The sequence below is a fragment of the Apteryx rowi genome, unplaced genomic scaffold (assembly GCF_003343035.1).
Source record: "Apteryx rowi isolate R43461 unplaced genomic scaffold, aptRow1 scaffold_143, whole genome shotgun sequence".
NCBI lineage: Eukaryota > Metazoa > Chordata > Aves > Apterygiformes > Apterygidae > Apteryx > Apteryx rowi.
Genome location: NW_020447675.1, coordinates 1,426,982 through 1,443,498, shown reverse-complemented (window position 1 = coordinate 1,443,498; position 16,517 = coordinate 1,426,982). Strand labels below are relative to the sequence as shown.

The following is a 16,517-nucleotide window of genomic DNA, read 5'->3' as shown; positions in this document are numbered from 1 at the left end:
CGTGAGGAATCTATGCTCTTTGAAAGTGACTTGGATTTGTGCAGGAGTGCCTCTTGGTATATGGACAAATAACCTTCACGAGGGTTAAGAGGAGCCAGTGTCACATGTTGTGGGGTGTAAGGATGGAGACCCAAGGGCGAGGTAAGAACTGCTGTGCCGAATGAGATGGAGCGTGCAGCAGGCTTGGCACTCTGCCTTCGGCATCTTCTGTGGCCTGTGCCGAGGAAAGAGTTTAAAAACAAGGTGAGAATAAAATGATATTTTCCCCCCCTACTCTTCTGGCCTATGCTTACACATTTTTTGAGCCAAAAGGTTGTATTCAGATTATTACTTTGTATAACCCTTGATGGCCTGTTTTCTTCAATGATTTTCAATGCCCTGTCCCTTAGGCTGTAAATGAGGCTGGGCCGGATGCTCTCCATTTGTCTGCTGGAAAGCGCCAAGTTTGTAATGCCATGTGGAAAGAGCATGTGAGGATTCGCAACGCTGTGGGTCAGTGATGGGAAACTCGACTGGGACAAGAGAGGTTTGAGACAAGTTTGTGTCCTTGCTTCAGGGACTGTTTAGGCACTTGAAACTAAATAGGCAATGGATAGAGCAACAGAAGTTGTCCTGGGAGCAGTAACTGGAGCCTGAACTCCTCCGTCGCGGCTGAGCTCAGCTGTGCAACAACGATGATATTCTTGCTTGTGGTCTCCTGGGCCCATGAGTCTTTTCCCCACTGCTGCTGAGTTGCAGGGGGAAGGCTGGAGGATGTCCTCCTTGGTCTCCCAGCATTCGTGACAACCTTGCTAAACAGTTACTGGCTATTTCCAGTTCATATCAATCACCATTTTTCTTCTTCGAAGTTTGAATATATCTTTCTGAATTTCACACGTTGTACCGCCTACCCTAGAGGAACTAGCTTTTGCTGTGGCCAGCCTGCCACTTTCCAGTCCAGCCTGCTTCCCCAATAACTTTGAGGCAACAATAAGCCACCAGGGTCATTTTCAGAACTGTGGATTTTATCTTTTTTGGCATTTGCTTCCCCAGATGTTCTTAGAATGCAGAAGAAAAGAACCTAAATGCAATCCATTTTACACAGAATTTTCCTTCGTGTCTCATTTCAACTCTGTTTTAATAGTGTGAGATATTGACCACAAATACTTCATTAGAGAATATGTAAAGCCAGTAGCAATATGGAGGCATGTTCTTCCAACATACAAATCACATTCATAAAGAAGTGGGGAGGGTCAATCATGTCTCGCTCTTAGATAATAAGCTGTGAGCCCTCTTAATATAGGAGACAAATGAATGCATTTTCAAAACTCCCACCAATATATGAACAAACCAAGAAATGCCATTTGGAGGGAGGAAAGCAAACATGAATATGCTTGAAATAAGCATTTTGCAGTAGTTCAACCCAGTTCACAGGTAAATATTTTTGGATGTTTTGCTGGATAATACAGTTCACCAACCACCGGGAGCAGTTTCAGCTTTAATGTCTGAGACTGCTGGGTCCAATTTTCCACTACTTAGTACCATGTGTAAGTGCAGATCTGTATGAAGTGTCACTAAATCAGAGCAATAACACTGTATTTTTACTTTATGCAGTGTATGTAACTGTGCTGTGTGGAACTGAGTCTATTTTGGTTATCTCTTGATGAATAAATTGCTCTGAGCAGATGAAGAAAGCAATGCTGATTAGATGATGGACTTAAATGTGGCCCTCTAAAATACCAAGTGCAACTTATTTGTAAAAAAGATGAGTACCAGCCGAAGTTGATTGCTTCCAATCTTTAAATGAACCTTTATGAAATAGCTGCATGGAAGAAAATTTAATCTGTCTTCAAAGAGCTGGAAAAAAATCAAAAACTTTAAAATTTAGCCTTATCCAAAAGTTCCATTGTCTTTGATTATGACCTATATATAGATTAAGGAAAAACTAGATGAGAAAAGCAGGATTTGGGATCTCACCTACTGCACTTTGAAGTCAACAGACAGACACACTTTGATGACTGATGGTGCTAGATCAGGCCCTTGGTCTGTTGTGATTGTAATGAGTTAAGCAAACGGACACTGGCAGACTCTACTACATATGTAACCACATAAGACAACTGTAAATACCTGTTACCACCTCTTATAAATTCATATAGAGGAAAAGGTTATAAAACAGATTATAGACAGCCACTGTGCTCTCACTTGTTACATTTTTTTGTATCAGCCTAGGTATCATCATATGCTTTATCTAAAGCATGATAAGGAAACTGAGTTTCTGAGACTGCTGTGTCCAAATATCTGCTCCTAAACCCAAGTGTCTATCTGCAGATTAGAAGATGAACGCTACCAGATTTATCTCCATCATCTTGCAAAGCATTGTTTCAGAAAGCATCTAGAGCACATCCCAGGAGTGGTTTGCTGACTGATTTCACTGCTAAGATTTAAGCAAAAGCAGAGGGAAATCTGTGCTCGGGAAGAGGGTGCATAGGTGTTACACTGCGATGAGGAAAAAAGGTGAAATTTACAATAACAAAAGGACATTTTACTGCTAAATGAAAGAATATACCCAGGCACTTCAGACGCTGCTCAATTTATATGTGGGTTCTGGAAAGAGTTCTTTACTTCTGTAGTAGTTCTTATRTATGTTCTGAAAATGTACATCATTGTGGTATCACTTTCTATTACATTTAGTCTTTAGGATCTCTTTTTGGAAGGAACTTTCTGTATAGCATTGCTGCCAAGATCTGTCTTTAAAAAATATGAAAGCAACAAAATTTTTTAGAAAGAAGTTTAAGTAAATTCTATGATAAACCATATAGAAAAAAGGCTTACGTGAACTCCTGGCAGAACGTAGCTGCGCTCTTATGATCTTGTGGTAAGACCAAGTTATTTTGCATTGTTGAAATATTCCGTGAATGCCAAGCTAGGATATTTAAAATGAAAACTATTGGTGGAAGCTGTTTTTATAGCTACCAAATTTAGATCAGGATATGAAATTGCTGAGGGCATAATATGATGTTTGCCAGTAGGACTGTGCCTGCTGTTACGTATTTCTTGCTTGCTACTCTTGACAGAGATTTCATGTTGATATTAGAGAAGTGAGCTTCAAGTATTTTTGGGGAGCTGATGAAAGACTTTGGTAAAACCTCAGAATATTTTTTTACAATACACAGCAGGACAACAGTAAACAGGTTTTAATCTTGGCAGTAGTGTTTGCATCCAGTCAGTTTGAAAGTATTTCAGATGAAGACAGCACTGAACTGATAAAATTGAGTCCTCACTGAAATATGGAAATAATAAAAATGGAAAGGAACACGTGAGTAAAATAGCGCTTATTGGACCACAGTGAAACAAACATTTGGGTAAAAAAGCAAACTAATAAGCTGGGGCTGAACCATAGAATTATTTGAAAGCTGCCTCTTTGGCAGAAAAGAAATTTAGGACTGGTAGTTCAGGAAGAGATCTAGACGGGAATGATGGCTGTGATGTTCGTGTGAGGCCTCAGGGAAGAAGTAGCCTTTGCAGTTTTCAGCTGCATGTTCAGAAACACTGTGGTCTAAACTGGGGCTGCAGTAGTCTGATGTGGCTGCAGACGGTGTATTATATTCGTTGTTGCTAGAAAGACAGAAACAGAATCTGGAAGAAAAGCGACAGCCCCCTTTATGATATTTAAGTGTGGGGAGAGAAAATAAAGTGGTAAAAATGCTAGGACAGCATCTGGGTGTAACTCTGGAAGTGGGGGTGGAATCAACAAGAAGTGAATTATGAGGAAAAAATATCGATGATGGGTTAACACACTACTCAATTCAAAGAGAAGAAATGAGGCATGATTCCTGTAAACTTGGGTTGGAAAGACTGGCTTGTTGTAAAATAGGAAGCCATCATGTTAACAAGTGGGAGATCTGGCTGACCTCAAAAACCCTTCCTCCTCCTCCTCCTCCATAGTCATCTTCAGGAAACCTAAGCTGAAATGTAGTAATTCTTCAACCAATCGCAGTTATAGTAATGGACTATACATCATGATAGCCCATGTGTAAATGCTTGAGTGCTCTTGGGGAATGAAACATATGTAGTCCTTTTGAAGCTTCAGCCTGGCACAGCTTCACCACCACCCATCGCTGACTTTGCCTCTCAGCTCTCTCTGCCAGCCTCAGCCATCCGTCCTCCTAGGAAATGACGCTGCCCATGGACAGCATCAGAGCGATGCCAGTGAGCATCTGTCGACAGTCATGCGGGGAGCTCTCTGCGGCGGGTTGGCAGCACGTTAGTGATGGTTTACTTGTGAGAGAACCTTTTATGGAGAGCTTTTAGAAAATGCTTAATAGCTGAGAAGTGTTGATCCATGTCATTGATTTCTGCCAAATTGCAGTCACCTTCTGGCAAAAAATATTTAGGAGGACTAATTTAGGGGATAGCAATTAAGGTTGTTTATAATTCTTCTTCAAGGACAAGATTGGAGTAGGTACTCTAAATTCAGAGAGCTGCTAGTGCAAACTGTGGGTGAATTACTGTAACCTGCCTTGTAAAAATTCATGCTGCTAGCACCTTGGGAAGGTTGTTTTTGCCATGCTGTATATAAGGTGTGGGTGAGTACTGGATGATTGAATTCCCTTACATGACTTGACCTGCTCTGAGCTCTTCTCTGCAGGTGGCATCTTAAACTCTGTGAAGAAGTGATGCTTCTCTTCAGTGAAATTTTGTGTTGAGTAGCTCAGTCTGGTAGAGAGCCAAGATCTGTGACCTTGGAGCTTCTCTACAGACAGTTTGGTGTATAGCAGAACCTAAACCATTGAACTGGAACCTAAGAACTATGCAGCAATCAATTGTCATCAAGAACCAAGTTTTGAACTCTTTTCTCTCACTAGTGATTTTTTTTGCATCAGTAGGCCTACTGATGGTACTTCTTGCACCTTAAGAAACAATTCTTAGAAAGTGGAGGATGAGGACCACAGTTCAGCCTTAACTTGTCATTGCTGTAATTCAGCTGAGACTTAAATTTGTGCCTTAATGCTTTGCTGTAATTAAACCACGTTCTGTCTTGGAAGAAAAACTAAAGCAGGGCAGATGCGAGAAATATATTAACACTTAAAATGTAATACCACTCTCCTAGGTATGGTAATACTTTCAGGTTAGCCGTCCTTGAGCTCTGGGGAACACCTGACCAAACACTATAACAGGACAGTTTCCTGACAGCCAGGCGGCGTATAGCTTGCTTCCTATCATTCTTGGGCTAGGCAGGCTGAATCGTTATTTTTGGCTCCTGCCTACACTGTCCTTGCTGCTCTGCCAGCACCTCAGCCTTAATCACATGGAAGAACCTCTGCAAGATCCAGGCAGAGAGAAAATTTGTCAAAGACCTCTCCGTGTGTGGTCCTGTGGTGCTAGTCATGTCCTGGGTTACAGAAGATGAAGGTCAAACTAGAGGTTCAGTGATGTGGGGAAAAAGGGACTAGTGTCTTCCTTTCTAAAGCTTATCTTGCAAAAATATATACCTAAAATAATTTCTCATAGTTTTAATTTACACCTTTCCTGAATGCATGTATTAAAATGCTGTGATGCCTAGCAGGGAGCCCATATGATATTAAATTGCCCTCTTCTCTTAGAGAGTGATGGTAATTTCCTGAACTTTTCTTGAATCTGCAAAGGAAAGAAGAAGAAGAAGAAGAAGAAAAAAAAAAAGACAAAATCCAAGCAATTAGCACAGTATCTGTTATTCTGCTCATGCTACCTAAACAGCCCTTCCATCACTAATATAATCCACATTTTACCCTTGTAAAGACATTATACCTTTCAAAGGATATTTGACTTAACATATGTGGCAATGTCATTCTGTGTTTCTTACTGTGCTGTACTCCATAATAGTCTGGCCGCCTAAGAAGAGTGTACTGCTGTATAATATGTCAGAGTAGAATTTTAAAGCATCAAGAAGATTAAATAGTGAGGAATTGCCTACCCCAACCAAAGGGAGGAGGGATCAGATGGCATTTTGAGGAGAAGAGGTTGAATTCTTTGCTGCTCCTGGGCATGTACGTACTGTGCCCCAGTATACTCAGATTCAGGGTTCAGTTGAAGATGATGTCCCCTAAGTTATTCCTTGAGAATGAGCTGCCCATTTAAAACTTTTAATAACCCATTTTATGGTGCTATTAGAAATAATGAAATCCTGAGGAAACCATTTGCTATATCAAGACCGTAAAGAAGTTTGGTGTTAAAGAGACCCTATGAGATTCATATTTTTGGTGGAGCTGTCTCTTCCGACAGAGTATGAAAATGTTTCTGAGTCTGATTGAAGAATATGAGCAATGTTTTTCTCGGGATGGCTCACCAGTAGGAACATAACCATCACAGCATGCGCTGGGGATAGTCAGGAAATGAAATATAAAYGCCATTTTTACTCCATGTATATTCAGCTTGGAATTAAATGGTACATTTTTACCAATGAGGCTGCTAGCACAACTGATGCATGGAGAAGTGAAATCTGTTAAAGCAAGATTAGAGTTCTTTCCAGAAAAAACACCTCACCTCAGCACGAAGTTGCAGGGTTGCTGCAGAGTCCATCACGTGGGATTCTTCTGTGGCCTGAACAGGAGCCTCTTCTGTGGTGTGCAGCAATCCAGCATTAATAGTCACTCTCTATTATGACCTTAGAGGTCAACAAACCTAATCCGAAATCCTATAAGACTGTTGTTCCCTATATCCCAGAAAATTCCGTATTGTCAGAGAAAGAACTTGTGAAATAACTTTTATTGTTGCTGTTGTTCATTAGCAATTGTCAAAAGCCAAGAAAACAGGAGTACTTTATTGGGGATGGAAAAATACAGATTTTCTGACTTGAAGTAAAAAGTTTCATTTTGGAGTTGAACCAGTTTAAATGTATTAACTCAATAATGACAAGATACATAAAAACTGAAGAAGTTATTTCAAACCAAGACGTTGTTTAAAGAATCATAAAAATAGCTGTACTGTTTTGGACCCACTGCCCATCTCACCGTTATTTTGCTCTCCAACAGTGGCTACATGCAGACTCTTAGGAAAGAGCAAGAACAGGGCAAGCAGATTTGCTTTTTCCCTGAATATTCTTGCAGTTTCTGACTACTGAAAAATGGCATAAAGTTTGCTTTTATTTCAATGAAATATTTGTGAATCTTCTAGATGTTTTGGTGGTGCTGGATGGAGACATTCATGATTTTTCAAGATCATGAAAAGTGTTCACCTGTTCTCTTCAGAAAGTCTCTAAGGTTGAAGTCGCTCTTTATTCTGTAAATTTTTCCAGGTCTTGAAGGTTTCTAACCTTTGGGTTATTTTACAAATAGGGCACTTCTCATAAAGGATTCGTTTGTGGGGAGCTGAACACCCCTGTGCAAAATGCTTTACTCCATTGAAACTCTCTATATTAAGCTTCTATTTTAAAGCTGTTTCAAAATGAACAGATTTCTAGTTGTAAGCTTCACTTTCTGTGACATCTGTAATATATATATATAAAAAATCACTTTTGCTGCATATTCCAGTTTTCTGTAAGTGTGGACTTAAATCAGAAGTAGGACTTGCAGGATGTAAACTCTTGACGAAGACCCAAGGTGACGTGGAAATATTTGAGAACTGTAGATTTCGGCTTCCAGAGTTTTAAATCCTCTCCTTTGTAGCTGGTTATTGTAGGCAGTTTTTGTTGAACAGCCTATATTGTGTTTTAATATGATTTTGATGTGAATCTGCAGATAGGGTCTATTAATTCCCTCAGGTACTTCTGTTCTGTAAACCAACCATGTAAGATTACTTTCCTCCAAAATAATACCTTGCAGGCATGCTAGAACAATAAAAAGTGTATGCTTAGATTGATGGGTGGTCTGGCATAAAAAAAAAAAAAATGTTAACTTTTACTGATTTCAGTAATGGGGAATACTCTATATACTGGACAGCATGTCTTGCTAGTTTAGAATCAATGGTCCAACAAAAATAATGCTTTGTCTGTTTTCTTCAAGACCTGGAAAGTGTGGTACTATCACTGCTTTGCAGAGATTTCTGAGATAACTCTGTCAGAAACCAAACCATTATCACTTATTTAAAAAAAAAAAAAAAAAAAAAGCTTGCAAAAGGCAGAGGCTACTCCTAGCAAGGTTGTGAAAGAATGATGCATCTTGATGCCACTTTTGCTGATCACTTCAGTAGTAGTTTTACCTGAATAGGTAAATGGCTGATCTACTTGTAGGTGCCCAAAGGAAGCGAGTCTCAGTCTTTTAGAAGCATAAGTTTGGATTTAGGAGTCAGAAACATGATGATTTCTGAAAATACTCACTGTACACAAAATGCAGAGGATACCTGGGCTGACACAGTTTTGCTTTCCAGTTTGAACAAAGAGTGGTAATTGTAGCACAGTTAATCAAGAATGTTTAATCGTCGCTGAAACTCTTTCTTCAACGATTTTTTCTCATTTTATTGCTTCCTTCATACTCATTAGACTTATTCAATTGACTTATACAACAAATAGTTCGATCCAGTTGATTATTCACATTTTTGCTTTCTCTAGTCTTACTGTCTTTTGGCATTATTTACCAAAATTTCATCTTCAGTCTTTTAAAAATGAAGCTCTGATTTTGTAGTATTGGAGTTAGGTAGTCTGTCTGTTACCTTTTCCTCTTTTTTGGCAGAAAAAATTGTTTGGTAAAGGTTTTTCTTTGGGTGTTTATTTTTCCTCCAGCAGATTAAGAACTAAAATATGGACAGTTTAGAATGAATTGACAAGCACAGACTGTCTCAGGGGAGGTTAGCAGGAAGGTAATGCTGGGTGCAGGAATGAGAAATGCATTGTATTTAATAACTTGTATTGAGTTTTTCTGGCTGAAGTTTAGTCCTTCAAGTATCACAGTTGCTTAGTTAGAGCTGYGTGCTCAAGATGTTTTATGAAAGCTCAAATTTTGAAACAAGCTTATATCCTCAAAACAAAATGTCAGTTTGTGAATAGATACAGTATTTCTGTGATCATGTTTCAGTAGGTTGAAAAAATTTGGGAAATAGTAAATTAAACGTATAAGAAGATATTTCTTGAATGAAGTGACCCAGTGAACTTTCCTGAACGCTGATATAGCCTTTCTTCTGGGAAGCGATTTCATGCATGTAAAACTAATCTGCRGGAGTTTGCTCACCACTACATGCTGTAAGAACTGCTCATAGGAGAACAGATTGATGAATCTCACTGATCAGTAGGTCCCAAAATGCAGACAGTGTTATTAGTCACAGTCGAATTTGCTCTTTCAAAGCAAGTTGTGGACTAAGCTCCATAATGTGAAGAGTGAATCTGTATGCTTGGAGTAAGTACCTGAACTCACTTCATTAGCCGTATCAGTCAGATTTATACCAAACACCGAAACTGTGAAGTCCACAGTCAGCTCTTCACTGGGATGTGTCAGGTTTGTATGCATCAGGTGCGGCATCCAGACTTGCCCTGGGTGTCTCAGAATACTTGTGAAGACAGTATCTTCGTGCTTGCAGAGTGTTCAACCTGAACTTCTTAAAGTCTGTAAAGTGTAAGGCCTGGCAGCATGAACTGTTACAAGATAATGAGAAAAATTGTGTGTGTGTGTGTGTGTGTGTGTGTGTGTGTGTATACATATTTGTGTCTGCGTGTGTGCACCACAGAAAGGCACTAAGCCTTTTCACTAGGTGATCAGCAAAAGATAAAGCTTATATTCATGAAAACATTTTTAATTCATTGCTTATGATACAAACGCCAGATTCCCAGCAAGAAAATGATATCTGTATACATTTTTCAGGCTTCCGGGTGTTTAATGTCAGGCAGCAATTTACAGAATGCAAGTATTTTTCTGTGGTATTTAACAGAGGTAAGTACATACCTGCCATTCTGGGATTTTTGCTGGCTCTTGCTCAAGTAACATTCATATGTGGATTTATTTTCATGGGAGTTGGTAAAGATTTAAATGTGGAAATTTCAAATGCACCCTGAATTCACCAGATCATACTCTCAGCAAGTTAGAATTAGGCCAGTGCTGAACTCCATGTGCATGTTGCCCTAAGCTGACCTTTCTGAACCTTAAATAAATGCATGTGGGCTTCCCTGAGGCCATCAAGTGTTTTATGTTTTCAAGGCATTTTGAATGGAGCGTCATGTGATCAAGTCCATGATAACTGCCCCTTAGCTAGCACAGGCCAGAATACTGACTGACTGTCTCTGTCTGGGTTTCCTGATTTGACCAGATACAGAGATTCTTGGAGAGGGCGATGAATAGGATTAGGATATAACAGATGATTGCAAGGATCCATCACAGCCTTATAAAGATTGTTGTACTAGTTGCAAGGTGACGCTTTAAGGTCCCACACAGAGAAGTCCTGCACACTTTTTCTTATATATTTAATTCATCCTTTTTTTTTTCTAACTCTTGTGCTAGGTTTTCACCTACAGTGATATTCTCAATTAATTATCCTTTGTGCAAAGGTCTTTAAAAATGAAATATGACTTTTCTACTCAAAGTTCAGTGTACTTAATTTGTACATTGGAGTTGGCAATATGCAGCGTCCTTAGCTCTGCATTGTACTTTAGCTATGCCATTGAGTTGAGAAATAGTTATAAAAATACCTGACAGACTAAACTTTATCAAATGTTGTAACTATCCGAACGTAGGGCTTTGTAACTAAATTACCTCCTCAAACCTGAGTGGAAGTATTAGTATCATTCATATCAGGGCTTCAAGACTGCTCACTCACCTCTCCTCTGAGAGATGTTTTAGCAACTGGGGTTTCTTTCTTAAATTCTGAAAGTTAGTTCTTTGAAATACATTGAGAAAAACACACTCCCAGTGGCATGTAGGTCAAACCTGTGCATCTCCCTGCTGTGCACGCTCAAAGCACTGGAAGATTAAAGAGAGCCTGGGCTTGCTCAGCCTGTGTGGTCTGTGCCCACATACAATGCAGAGGAGAGTAGTTAGGGGATGCATTATTTTAAAGTCTTGTTGGATTTGTACAGTTACGTGCATTAGGAATAAGTACAGAAAACCGACATAAACAGAACAAGAACTTGAAAAGTGAATTTTCTCTCGATTCGTGGTTGCCACCTGCAATGTTAAGCAGTGTTTTGTTTTTTTTTTTCTTTGCGCTCTTTAGCCTGTCCATCTGTTGTCCCTGTTTTAGGCTGTAAAATGTGGGGAGCAGAGGCTGCCTGTGGCTAGCACACCCAAGATCTGCAGCAAGGTCTTCAGTAAACCTCAGTAAACTCCTGAGTGAGGGTAGAGGGACCTCAGTTGGTGTTGCACTGCTTGCTGGGCTTTTTTGATGAGCAAGTAAGAGTAAAGATCTCAAGAACTGAGAAGTTGTCCTGGGACAAACGGTGATTGTTTTGAAGTCTTCCTTTTGAAGTCAAGGCAAACCATTTCCTCCCCAGGAAAATAGTTTCCCTTTTCGAAGGATAAAGAGCTAGGCATCATTTCAGATGATGCTGGAGAAAAATCATTTGGTTAATGGATACTTTATATTGGGGCATACCTTAATCATTGCATTGTTTCCCAATATATATGTATATGTGTGTCCATATATTTTTCTGTGTTTGCCCATTCAGGTCACTATTCCCTACTGAAAATTTGTGATGGATGAAACTAGAGAAAATTTATTTTGCAAGCTACGCAAAGTACATGGGACAAACTGAACGATAARAGATAAATAAGCTAGAAGGAGACTTGTTTAAAAAGAAAAGACTGTATGGTTTTTTTTTTTTTGTAGCATCCTCTTAGAAGCTGAATGATCCTGTTTTCAGAGTATCTGGTGTCACCTTTCTCTCTAATTCTGTGTTCCCCTGTCCTACACAAGTGTTGCACTGTTCAGTACATGGGTATCGTATGCCAAATGGTGCAGAAGCAGTTGAGCAGTGATACCTGTCTAACTCCTCTGAAAAGAGGGGTTCTTCAGACAAGAACCCCTTTGGGGACTCRCAGAAAGAACAAACCCAAGTTATGTCTGCTCAGATACTTTTTAGTAGTGATTGCTTAGCTTTGCTGTTCAACAAAGGTGTATTTATCAAAGCAATTTATGAACTTTTTTATAAATAAAAGTATCTTTACCTCTTGTAAATGAAAGTACCCCTGAGATGTCAGGTTGCATTATCTAGATCCTTGCATAGACATTTTGCTGTAATGTCTAGACATCTCCCAAGTGTTTAAAATATAAATGATAATGATCAAAATATAAGTGACTTCTTTCTCTTAATTTATTTTTCCCCCCAACACCTCTACACACTCTATTTGGTCTGTCTGGAAGAAAATTGCTGGGGGAAAGGAAATTTGAAGAAATAGGATTTGTGTTCTGGTGGTTTTAATTCCATGGTCCTTCTGTTGATGAATGCTCTAACCAACCTTCCTCTTGCAGGTAGTTATCAGGCAGTCCCATGCTTTGAGGTTGCGTGTTTGTAAGATTACTCTTAATGCCAATAGCCCTGTCTGAGGGCATATTTCCTGGGAATAACTCAGTGTTGATACTTCCTCTTAGGTTATGAAATTACAGGATTTAGGGTCACAAGTCAAGTGCCTTTTCTCSAACACAAAGCCTTCTAATAGCTAAAGCTTGCTGTCTCTAAAGCTCTGTTTATGTATGAACAGCAGTGTAGAGCCTGTTCCTTTACAGCTCTGACTACTAACAGCAATTTCACAAAGACTGCCTGGACCATACACGTTTTACCTATAGACTAAAACATGGGTCATCTGAAGCAATATAACAAGTCCCTCTATGGAAAACTACCTCTACATTTCTTTGGCTCTGCTGAAAATCTCCTGTGCTATAGGCAAGGTGATTAGACTCTGTTTCTATTCCTCTTGCTCAGCCTTTTCTTCTGTTCTTGTCTGGTCTCTTCTGCTAGAGATGATCTGTTTTATCATACTGTCTCTTCCTGTCTTTTCTTTGCGGTTTTTCTATTTTCCATATATGAGTTGCTATTTTCAATATCTTCTCTCTCTACTCTTCTCCCATCTCTTGCTCTGTGGCTGCTGAATATTTCTGTTTGCTACTGTGGTTAAGAACCATTAGCAAGACAGTTGTCTTTGGCCATGAGTCATCATTGCCAAGGATCAGTGATAACTACCTCTGGACAGACACAAAGATATTTCCTTTCTGTTCTTGAAAAAAAGAGGTGTGGTGAGAGTCTGGAGTAAAAGTTAAAAGCAGTTCTAAAATGAAACTGGAATTTGTAAGCTGATGCAGTCAGATTGCGATTATTCACTCAGTGCCACAGTTTGTTTCCAGTTGTAGTATTGTTCTAGTGGGTTTGAAGGGCTTCAGAACAGTGGTGGTTGTGGAGAGAGGAGTGACCTCTCCAGGGACAATACCCTGAAGAATGTGTGTCAGGTCAGAAGCATGAGAAGGATGTATTGAGCATGTTTACCCTTGTGAGATCAAGTTGAAATTAATGCTGTTGACATTGATGCCCATATTGTCAGGCAGACTGAAGGAGGAGTCTTGCTTCATTTCACTGTGATGCTGCTTTTGAAATGAAAGTTTTACTTGTGTAGACAGAAGAGAATGGACACAGGAACCTCATTTGCCAGGGTTGGTTAGGGGTAAGTAGACTTTTCTAAGTGTGGAATACAGATGTAGAATTAAACTTTTGACAGTGAAATGTGCACTGGCTTTGGAACTACTTGCATAGTGGCAACTCCATGTCCTTCTACTTTCTTAAATTTAATGCTTGTCATCCTCCCCAGTTTTGCTGTAATTGTTCTGTAAGACACTCTTAAATGCAAGCTAAGGACATTCTCTACTGAATGGAACCTAATAGAGCTTTGAAATATTGATGAATAAAAGGTTAATTTTTAATTCCCCATCATTTTGAAATAATTAGGATTCAATGTGCTTTTATTCCAGAGACTTTCTGACATTATACGACTTAATGTGYCTGCCTGTTTAAATAAACATAGAACTATAGAGTTTTACTTTATCAGAGGTCAAGGTGTTAGATTTAATAGAAGAAAATGGTTTTGTGTGCTTCTATTTATGGTTATGGCAATTGTCCAGACTCTCTTCTTACTTACTCTTTGACTGTCTTCATGTAATACCACTTCCATTGAGCTAATCCAGCCATAAGGTCTTTAAGAACTCCTAATTCTGATCATGTATAAATGCATTAATATGAGCCCACAGTGATACCTTGTATGTCCAAGAATAAAACTTGTCAGTGTATATTTATGCATTCCTTCTTTATGTTGGATCACCGAACTGTTATAGCTTCAGTTGTGGTTGCCTGCACTGGTAGTTCTCCCATATTCGTGCTTATGGCTTGGAAAACATGAGACAGCTAGGATGGTGGTTGTCACACTTCTGTCCTCATTCATATATTGATTGATTGTTTCACCTAAGTAAAATTAAAAAAATCTATTGCATGTTCATATCCAGATATGTTTTTTTATTAGTATAATGGAACTTAATAAAGGACAGCTGAAAGGAAACTTTAATTTCTGTTTGCCTTAGTCAAATGTTGTCTCATTTGAAATAGAAGAAATGTATCTAACATTTCTCTTATAGGCTCTTTATGCTGACAGGATAAAGGAGCTTACTAATGCCATGAGAAGTAGTAGCAAAGAACTGAAGAAGATGGAGAAATATTTCCTTCTGCCCCAAGGAAAATACATTATTCAGTGGCTGACACTGTGATATGTGCCTGACTGAGCCAAAACCAACATACTTTGTGGTCAGATCACATTTCCTTGTAAGTGAGCAGGGACAGTGTTTGTGTAAGTAACAGCCACTCACTAGGTACGGCCACAAGGAGAAACTACTAATGGTGAGTCACCAAAATATCTGGTTCCCTGGTAGTTGTCCAAAAGATCAGTTCTATTTGTATTTTTGTCATCAAAACGTTTGAGAGTCTATCCCTGGTGTTAGGAGCTTAGCCACTGCACTGCCAGAGAAGATAAATTTGGACTCTTTTGCCTTTGTCTCCTTAATGCTTTTTTTGCTGTAAGACTGGGAAGTGATTGCTCGTGTATGCACGGTAATAAAGCTTGTCAGACACAGCCAGCCAGAATGCTTCTGAATTCACATTTAATTTATTCACAGCACAGCATGCAGCAGAGCTGATGGCTGCAAGTTAATGTGCTGCACTTTAATGAGATAACTGTTTGCCTCCCAGGTTTTGAGGTTTATGCTAGTTTTATTTGTCAACCTGGCCAAAGCTAGAGCTATAAGAAGTCACAGCTCTACACTGAAATATTTTATTTGCTTAGTAGATGCTTTTGCCTGGAGAGAAATCAGTGAAGTAATTAAATAGTGCTTCTTTTATTTTAGCACAGGAATTTTTCTTTAGAGTCTGCAGTTTACAATATGTCCTTGTCAGTGTTCTGGCTCACAAGTATTACCTAGATAAAAATACTCTATTCGCAATTTCTCTGTGCTTCTGGAATTAAATTTCCACCTGTCTTTGCAAACTGATCCCTTCTTGTTTCCTTCAGATGTGTTTAGTTCTGGAGAGGAGGGGCACTGAGAGAGACATCAGAGCTCTATAGTAACAAATGCAAATACAGAAATTTCAGCGTGACAGAGCACGCTGCAGTCTCCCCTAAAACAACTGATTATTTGGCTCCACTCAGGTTTTGAAAGCCGGTTGTTTTTGTTTCCAGTCCAGGCCAATCCTAGTCCCTGTGTTACTACTCGGTCTTTTAACAGTGGCCCTTCCTCCTCATTAACTAATTACTGCATCCACCATGGAAAGATGATGAACCCTATTCAAGGAAGATTATGGTGCATCATTAATGAGAAGGTCTATGTGGCATGGTGGGAGCGCATGGGGTCAGGAGGCACCTGCCTTCAGCGCTACGGGTCGCTGTCCCGCACCAGCACTTTYGTGCCGCTGTCCCGGCAGACCCGACCGCCCAGCCGGGGTGCGCGGGCACCGTCRCTCCCTGCTCTGCCTTCCCCTGGGCCCCTCAGGTTGGAGCAGCAGCGCGTGGGCACTGTGGCTCTTCGAAACCAGCTGATAGCGATCTTGCAATGTTTAAATCAATGTAAGCGTCCTCCGTGAGGTTTGCATTGATTTATCTCAAGCCAGTTAAAATATCATTTTAGGTCTCGCTAGTACTCATGCAGAAACGTTGTTTCTGTACGCAAGTCAGTGTTTGAAAAAGTGTTTGGGATGGAGCAAACATCTTTTGCGTGTGTTAACCTTTAATGTCTGAAACCTGTCAAAGTGAAGGTCAGATTGCCCTTTCACTTCAGCCATTGTACTCTTGCATGTTTTCTGCAAAAATAAAGCCTGCTAGACTCCCCACCTTCTTGCAGGAGGAATGCAGCCATGTTAAGAAAGCATGCAGTTCTCCATCAATTTTGCGCGCCACTTTTGACACAAACCGTAGTCTGTTTTGATAAAGATGCATAAAAAAATCATTATTGGAAAATAGCTGCTAGCTTTGTGGCAAAATGCTATAATAGGCCTCAGCTGAAATGTGCCTGATGTTAGTTACAGTGTCTTTTCTCCTGTCTCGTTCCTGTTAACAGAAGGTTGGGGGGAGTGTGTATGTGAGGGAATGTGCCACTAAACATAATTGTTTTGGGAA

The 16,517-nt window shown here is 39.7% G+C and overlaps 1 protein-coding gene across 1 annotated transcript in view; it reads left to right on the top strand.

The window, feature by feature from the left end:
- The first annotated feature begins 15,676 nt into the window (after positions 1-15,676).
- PLCXD3 (phosphatidylinositol specific phospholipase C X domain containing 3) overlaps positions 15,677-16,517 on the top strand; it is a 52,568-nt gene continuing 51,727 nt past the window's right edge. Inside the window, exon 1 of the mRNA XM_026058113.1 lies at positions 15,677-15,968. Within this exon, the coding sequence (XP_025913898.1) occupies positions 15,677-15,968 (292 nt within the window). The remainder of the gene's footprint in view (positions 15,969-16,517) is intronic.